At 38.0% G+C, this 9,223-nt stretch overlaps 1 protein-coding gene across 1 annotated transcript in view; it reads left to right on the forward strand.

Annotated features, from left to right (window-relative positions):
• The window catches only part of nt5dc2 (5'-nucleotidase domain containing 2), a 12,506-nt gene extending 9,951 nt beyond the window's left edge, over positions 1-2,555 (forward strand). The window contains exon 14 of the mRNA XM_046055336.1: positions 1,930-2,555. Coding sequence (XP_045911292.1) covers positions 1,930-2,191 — 262 coding nt within the window. The 3' untranslated portion in view covers positions 2,192-2,555. The remainder of the gene's footprint in view (positions 1-1,929) is intronic.
• Positions 2,556-9,223: the final 6,668 nt, after the last annotated feature.

The following is a 9,223-nucleotide window of genomic DNA, read 5'->3' on the forward strand; positions in this document are numbered from 1 at the left end:
TATTTTGAAATACTTGCTAATTAAACACACAATCAGCAAGGAAGGCAAGGCAACTTTATTTGTATAGCAACTTCTAAACACAGTAACCTAAGCAGAAGATGTGCATTACAGCAGCACTTATTAACACAATAAAAAGCTAAATAAAAGCAAGTGAAATTTTAAACAAATAGATTGAATGAGATAAAACAACAAAATAAACAAAGTATGCATAATAGACTAGAAATACAGTTACACTGGAGTAAGAAGATGCCCCAAATTCAATAAAAGAAATAAAAGTGCAGTAGAGAAACCAATTCATCAATGGCACAAGGGAGCAGCAGTTTTAAATTAGATTTAAAATGGTTATAGTTGGGGCGCTAGCTGTTTCCATCTGTGTGCAGAAGAGTATCTGAATATATTTTGACTTGAGGCACTGCCACCTGAATGCTTCATAAACATATTTTGGCCCACTACAAGCCACTGATTCACTCATAAAATGAAGACATCCAGAATGGTGAATAAACCAAGTTCCTGCAGAGTTTATAGTTAAGCAAACATAAGTTAATATGTGGTCTGAGAGGGCTGGTTGGTTATTGTATACCTCAGAAACGAAAACATTTGCTGCGCCTAACATTTCCCCAGTAGTTTTGTACTGCTTCTGTCTTAAATAAAGATACTGCATGCAAACTTGAATGAGAATTTCCCATCTTCCCAAGGATCCTACAATTACGATACTACAATAAATCACTTTACAGGCTACAGTTTAACCAAAGCAATTTCACTTGTTGGGTTAGGACCTGATGTTGCGACATGGCTGGCGTACAGCAGCCATAGTACCTGAGCTGGAGCACGAAACCAAAATGGTGAGCACAGACCGGTTTGGTCTGACCCTCACTTGGCTGCAGGCTTTAACCGGCCTGATGGAGCGCCTACAGGTGAGAAGTTCATTCCTGGAATGCAGGAGCTTTTACCCTATTGTTTTTACAGCAAACCTCAGTCTGCACTGGTACTTGTTTCCAGCTATTTGTCATTGAGTTCTTAACTGGTATGATGACAGTTTGATGGCAAATAAAGTTCCAGTTACCTAGCTGTTTGGGTTCATGTAAGCTCTAGTTGTAATCGAGCAGTTTGGGACTGAATGAATGAAGCACAAAAATGCAATAAAAACAACTTTTCCACTCTGGTTCAGACCAAAGAAGACAAAATGTGTGTTCTCACCTTTGAATTGAGGATTAGATTATTCTTTGCTCATGTAAATTTTAGGCTTTATTTTAGAACAGTAGACTTTGATTTGTTCATAGTGGTGTCTTCTTCATTATCCTAGACACATCGGGACCCAGAGTCTAAACAAGTTTTTCAGGAATGGCAGAAGGAGAGGGAAGAACTCAGGTGAGTACCGTTATCTTAATCCTTCACTCAGTCTCCACCCAGTTAACACAATACATTCTGGTTCATTTTTTGAAGCACTGATATAAAGGTGCGTAAACTTTACTTGAGTATTTCATTTTTACAGTACTTTATACTTCTACTCCACTACATATGCTTGACAGCAATAGTTACTAGTTACTTTGAAGATTAAGATTTTAAGAACAATGAGCATATAAAATATGAAGCTACTATACAACCACCCAACGGCATATAAAATAAGTTACTAAAATGAGTTCCACCTTGAGCAGCAACATCATTAAAATGCTGTTTACATGTTGCACATAATTTATTAATACAAAATATGATATATAATCACTCACAGACCATTCTGCCTGCATAATGAATTAATCCTTTAAGGACATTATACTTACAAAAGTTTGAGTGAAATACATTTGTAATTTGGTATTTTTACTTATATATATATACTTAAATATCTGAATAATCCTTCCACCACAGCTAAATATGAATTGATATATATACTTAAATTTGTATTAACTTACACCCTAAACTTCTATGCCGCAGGGTGATGACAAAGAACCTATTCAACCCTCAGTTTGGCAGCATCTTCAGAACGTGTCACAACCCCACCTACTTCTCCAGGCGTCTGTGTCGTTTCTCAGACATCTACATGGCCTCCCTCAGCTGCCTTTTGAATTATGACCTATCGTACACGTTCTACCCCCGCCGCACTCCTCTGCAGCACGAGGCTCCTCTGTGGATGGACCAGCTTTGCACAGGCTGCAGGAAGACACCTTTTCTGGAGGAGATGTCTCACATACGATGAGAGCTGTATTCTCTTTGGTGACTGTTAGGATTTCATATTAGGCCTGGTGAATACTTGAGATTGCCTGAGAATTTCTGTCATATAGCAGTGTTTGTTTTTAGCCAAGAAGGTGCCGCACAACTCTCTCCACAGGATGAAGCGTTCCTGTTCTACACAGTGACCCACTTCCCCAATGAATTCGCTAGAGGGTGCTGTAGATTTAGCTGCTGTCCAGGGAGTGTGTGATTCAGTTAAACATGTTGTGGTACAAAATTGACAGACACTCCGGTTGTTGCCTGAATCGAAGTGAAATGGAAATGCTGAACATTAATGAGCTACTATCGCACAATTTAAATAAATAAATAAGTAAAATCTTAAATCATAATTATGTGTTGATGTCTCATTAAACTCTTACACTGTACTCATCACATTTTAATGTAATAATAGGAGAGTTAATGTGAAGCAAGTTACCTTTAAGATTACTGAATTATGTACAGCCTAGTATTGAGGCTAATCTTAATTATTAAATACATGTAGTGAGTCGTGCCCCATCCTCATTCACTGTTAAATTGTCTTCCATTTATTTGATTGGTCGTTTGGTTGCTAGGCAGCGCAGCATCCATTCAACCCCACTGTACTCAGCATCTCAGACTCATTCATGTCCAGACGCCTGCCTGAAGACACAGCAAAGGTACTGGAGGCTACTCCCTGCACTCTATAACCGTGTTTGGCAAAACGTTCGTATTGAGTTGTTATGTGTTGGCGTGTGTGTGTGTGTGTGTGTGTACACGTGTACACAGTAGTTGCGACTGAATTGAAATAGCTGGAAGAACGAGTTAAGCGTATTGGTCAAGTTTTGTAGGGCTGTCCCGCGCAGGAATTATTGGTGTGGCTGCTACTTGGCATTGTTGTAGGTTGTTGCCAGTATCTTTACACGGATGATTGTTGTTTGTGATTAAAACACATAGGCTACTGTAGGCTATTGCTTACGGTGTGCGGGAAATTATTAATAAAGACGCATGAAATGATTTATTCATTGTTGCCTTCCATTTTCGTGCATGTTGTTTTAACTCAGTAAGTATGAGATCCAAAAGTTTGGTTTCAAGAGAGACGCCATTACTATAAAGTTAGACTCGCATATCGTTTGCTGACATCAACGTCGATTGGGAAGTGGGATTTGTCTTTAAACGCTTAGCCCATGACATGTTTTATTTTTTTAAGATAAAACAGTGTTTCTAATATTTCCTGAGGAGGAAAAACCTTTTCATTTTGGCTAGCATATTGGGATAATGTATTGTCTGTCAGATGCCACTGCAGATGTATCACGTGGACATTTGTTCACCCCACTTTATCAATCCTAAATGTATTCAATTGCACCCTAAAGTTTTGCTGGGTAATGATTTACTGTTTTTGTCTCCATATTAGTCACATCTTGACAAAGCGGTCTTTGAGATGTTGAAGTTAACTGTTCTAATTTGTAATTGAAAATTCATAAATAGGACTCTTTTTTTCCCCCCTGAAAATGATAGGATTTTTCAAATATGGACACTCATTTGATTAAATACATTAAAGCGCCAACAGAATGTAAAGTATTAAGTGATTAAATACATTATTAACATAATGTAATTTCATAATTGTTATGTCAAAACACCCTTTTTTCTGTTTTGAGTGTATAATGGTATTTTTTGCCTTCCCGCAGCTATGCTTTTTATCTAGGATTGATTGCATTTCTTTGTCACACCATTTGACATTCAGTGATTGACTGCACTTCAGCACTCCTGTTCAGGGTTTATAGATTTATGTGACATTTGATGACAGAATGACATTTTCTCTCAATTTGCTACGACTCCCTGTTTCCCCAGCAAAGCCCACAGAGTGTGTGTTGTTTGGCCCTCCTAGACTGCAAAAATGCTAGAATACAGGTCTCACCTATCTGATGTTTTGTTCCATTGTGGACTGTAAAAATTGGTTTATTCACTGAAAAAGCAATGCGAGGCAATAACAGTATTACATTACCATGAAGGAGTATAGTATTTTAGGTTTTGTAATGAAACTACTTGAGGAAAAGTGAAGATTCAAAGAATCATCTGATACGAGTTTTCTTACAGTAGACAGTAGAAATTAGATCCATCTCATTTATTGACAATACTGTGTGTTTGTCTACGGTTATTGAGAGGTATGATTCCATTGTGTTTATTAATGAGAAATGTGAGGTCAGAAAGAGAGAGGCTATCAGTTCATTTTATGTGTTCCAGTATATCTCTTGAAGTTCAATTTTAGTATTAGAGGGATTTTCCTGATTCCATCCTTCCATCCATCCATCCATCCATCCATCGTCAACTGCTTATCCTGCGTACAGGGTCGCGGGGATTTTCCTGATACCAACATTCTTTTCTTTAAACTCTGATACCCAGTGCCAATACTGGTATCAGGGCATATTGATTTTTGGTGGCTGGTGATTATTTAACATAGTTTTGAGTTTAAACACACCTTAAAGTCAAGTGCTAGGAGACGTGTCTTTCCTGTGATTATTGAATGGTTCATGTCATCTTTAGCGGTGCATCTGTGTATTTGCAGGGTTGTTTCAGTTCATGGGCGCCTGCCTTCAGTGAATAAGCCTGCAAAAGGACCAACTTTAAATGTATTAATGTATTCGGCATGAAAGCAAGAAAGCCTAAAGCCTCAATTTACTGAGAAGCATTTGAGTAAACAACAATTCCTCTTTTTATTATAAACCTCAATATACATTTGCTTCAACTGATAGAGAAACTTGTCCCTAAAATTTGAAGATTTCACAGATTTCTGTTTTCTAAAATCAGCCCCTCCCTTGCCACAGAGGTTTACCCATTCTTGCAATGCTTAATGCTTCAGTGCATCCATCCTGGATTTTTTTAGCTACATTTGCAGTTCCATTGCTTCATCCTTTTCCTTTTATCTTTCTATCCCTCCACTTTTCCCCTTTCCATCCGACTCCTTCATTTTCTCACCTCTAAATCTCTCCATTCCTTTCCACATACAACCCTCCCATCCTTCATATCTTTATGCTTCCAGTTGGATGCCTCTGTGTCTGTCACTGTGCCGTGTACTCTCAGAGGTTTGTGTGCTCTGGCAGCCAGTCCCTCCACACAGCAGCCTCTTCTATTATTAAATGTAACAGGACCTTTACTTTCACAGCTGAGCAATGTTAGGATCTCTGCTCAGTGTAGGAAGATTTCTCTGTTGAAGATGATATTCCTATATCCCCATTGAATCTAAAACAATAGAAGTCCCACAGAGAAGACAGAGACTTACATGTTTTTTTAATTATTCTTGTTCTTCTGCAAAAGCATTATAAAACCACAACATCTTTGCGAATTCATGAGGTTTGTATTCCTTTTGGCCAACCAATAAAAGAAAAGCAGATGGGCCTGGCTTGGTGGAATTGGAAACCTTAGTTTCAGCTATAACACACAGAGTTTGAGAGGTTGAGCAGTGGCGAGAGGCCTCAAGGTAGCAATTAATTGGCCCCTGCCAATGTCCTGAAGCAGGCAGTTTGAATTCACTGTTGTGTAATCATTAATCAGATCTCACATAATAAGCAATTAGTCTGTAATGAATAAGGTTAAATCACTGTTTGCTCAAATTTATTTCGTCTTTAGGGTGATATTCAATTCATATCATGTCACACGCATAGGATAACTGATTGATGTGTATTATTTATATTAGTATTAATCAGATATACAGTATGAATTTTATCTGACCTGTACATTTTACCACATATTTGCACCAGATTCCAAAGTCTACACCTATTGCAATTAATTGTCTATCTAAGGACTTAAAAGCAAAAATACACTAAATGGTGTAAATGGTAAAACAAAATGAAATAGGACTACTATGACGTAATATGATGTGAACTATAAAAAAATTGTGGCATGTTCATATAAATAAATATAGCAATGTTTACTATAAATGTCCCAGCTGCGTACAAACTGCACATTCAACATATTAAAAGACTGCTGGGAGTTCAGTCGGAGGGTCGGGTGTCTTATGCTATTGGTGGCCATGTATAATGTATGATGTATAATAAGAATATGGCACGGCGCTCAGCCTTGCTTCCAATTTTTCCCAGTGGCCACTCGCAGCGATAAATTCCCCTGCTGCCCAAAATGCATTTTCTCAATAAGCACCATTATGAAGGAGACATCTATAAAACTGTAAACCTGGACACAACCTAAAAACAAGGCAAATTGTGACTCTTATTGTGATATTTTGATCCATGGAGGTTCTTATTTGTAAAAATTTACTTTTTAAATTTCCGGAAAAGTGACTTAAAAATCTATGACGTCATCACAATGTAAAATGGGCTGAGCAGAAACACGCAGACGAGGCCAGCGGGACAAACATTACTACACATATTCAGTGGGCTTTCTACCCCAAAAGTAAACCTGGAAGCTGTAAACTTTTTTTGGTGTACGCACCAGGCGAGCAATTCTTATTAGATGAATAGGCGCCATATTTGGGTCTGGTATCCACTTCTAATAATACATCCATGGTGGCAGCTAATGTAGCTTCAAGCCACTAGCCCCAAGCAGAGATGATGAGCGGGCTTTAGATGTATGTTTGGCTCACTTCTTTCAAACTCCACAACCTCAGACTTTTCACAGCTCCCTCAGGAACAGCAAAAGGCTTTTTGCAACTTGTTTTCACATGTTCACAGAAGTACTTCCCAAGACCTGTAAACAGAAATAGATATGTAAAATAGGCGGGGTTCCCCTTTAAGCCTGTTTCAAAGAACAATAGTTGGTCTGAGCTTCAGTTCTGCAATATGCTAATAGATTTTGTATAATCTTTCCAGACCTTCACTACTGCTGTTTTTTCTGATTAAAGCATTATAGTGGCTGCACTGTGCTGAAATGCTGCAACAAGGCTGGTAACAGACAAGACCATATTTCTTTTTTGTGTCACTTCGCTAGATTCCTCTGTTCTTGTGACCTTAAAGTATAATTGATTACTACCAAGGCTTTTCATGGGCTAGTCCATAACAATCTATCTTAATTCCTGGTGTACTGCATGAGCTGGGTTTTTTAACCAAATCATACATACAATTATCCTGCATATACGGACAATGTTATCGTTTAAATCACTTACTTTTATTACTTAATTGTATTAGTCTATATTATCTCTTCTTTACTGTACTCTTTAGTCCATCTCTGCTCTTTCCAGTTGTTTTATGACTTGGCCCTTTAGCTGATTTTTGTCTGTTTTATTCACTTAAGCATATTATACACACAGCCTCAATTCTATATTAAAGACCCTCAGATTCCACACAAGCGTTGCCAGATTTCACATGGATTATTTATATGCTGGTTTATGTGAGGCCACTGGCTGCTCCTGAGACCACTCTTTCATCATCACACATATAGGATGCCTCTGTGGCAATGTGTCAAATATGCAAGCCTGTGAAGATGCACTCTGTAGAGGTGCAATTTACTCTCTCCTGCGCTCTTCCCCTCTCATGCTATATAGTTGACGTCTAATATGTTATTGAACCCTTTTGTAAATTACAGCCCTGTCTGTGATGTCTGAAATACAAACCTGTGCTGCAATTAACATAGCCAGTGGGTCAGGGATGAGAAGCTGCAAATGAAGGCTTATGTTCATGTTGTTGTGAAGATGGGGGAACCTGACTGATGGGAACATGGAGAGAAAAGGGTTTGTGATTGGACAGCAGTGGTATGTTATTAGCGACTGGATTCTGCTCATTATTTCTTTTTCCAAAATCAAACATTTGCCCGCTTCTCCTCCTATATTAAAAGTAACTGTGTTGTTTTCTTATGTGAGATCTTAATTACAGAGCTGTCCATGGACTTTTGCAGGCACAACAAAACAAACAATATATAAAGCCTCATGTTGATACCTAAAAGTTTTTAGTTTTTGTTTTTTTTAGAAATTGGATACATCATTTTCCACCCTGCTGAATTATTCATCTGCAGACTGCATTTGTGTGCATTCTCTACTCAGGGGAGGACGTCAACTGGACCAGTGCAAACAGCTTATTAGAGCGAAAGTGTACTGTCTCTTTGATGGGCTTTGAATGAGTCACCCACTCTCTCTGCCTCTGTATCTGTGATGTTTCTATATTTGTTCTCAATATTCATCACAAGTTGCCTCTGTATTTCTGCCCATTCAGTAGCCTAAACCTACCTAAATTAAGGTCTTGAACTTGCACTACAGTGCGTATAGGCATAATCACTGAGTTTTGACTAAGTCTGAGTTTTATTTGAATTGGTTTATATATCTTAGATCCACACTCTTCGATGTCAGACTTATTAACATTCATAAAAGTCTCTTGCCATAGGTGTAGTATCTTGAGCCTGTGGCCATTTGATTTTGTTTTTTATTTACTTCTCTTGGGGGGCAATTCTTGTATGTCCTCATCAGCTTCATCTTCCTTGATTGGGTTGACTAAAGAAACACTCTTCCTGAAAAAGGACCATTTTTCATGAAAAGATGTTTTCAATATGCTGTATCTCTTCACTTCTACCAACACAGCAATCCCTCAATTAGGTTTTAATTAGTACCAGTATACAATCATTGTGAGTTTATTTTATGATGTGTGTAAGTTAAAAGCAAGGGAAGTATTTAGATAAAAATAATCAGTACACTATAATATTTAATGCCAACATTTTAAAACCCCAGGTAGGTGAGTAGTGTAAAAGTAGACACAGAGCGCTGCTGTGTTACTGCAGTACAGGGTTTGTATGAACAGGGCTGACATGATATCTGGCTATCGATTTATCCTCCTGGTTGGCTCTGTTTAGCCCTTGTCTCTCCTCCCTTGTTTCAAAGCAGCAAAAGATACAGTCTTTCATATAAAGTCATTACAAATGGATACATGACTGATAGCGTAATCAGCGTAAATAATACAAACCTTAGCTATTTTCAGATACTGGTATTTAATTACTTGCAGCTTTTCATCAGGAACCAAACTGCTAAATTACACCAACTCTGTTTTGAACATAGAAAATGATTTATGGTTTCAAAACAAAGGGTTCTATAATTACCTGTAGCTCT

This window comes from Micropterus dolomieu, linkage group LG08, assembly GCF_021292245.1.
Source record: "Micropterus dolomieu isolate WLL.071019.BEF.003 ecotype Adirondacks linkage group LG08, ASM2129224v1, whole genome shotgun sequence".
Classification (NCBI taxonomy): domain Eukaryota; kingdom Metazoa; phylum Chordata; class Actinopteri; order Centrarchiformes; family Centrarchidae; genus Micropterus; species Micropterus dolomieu.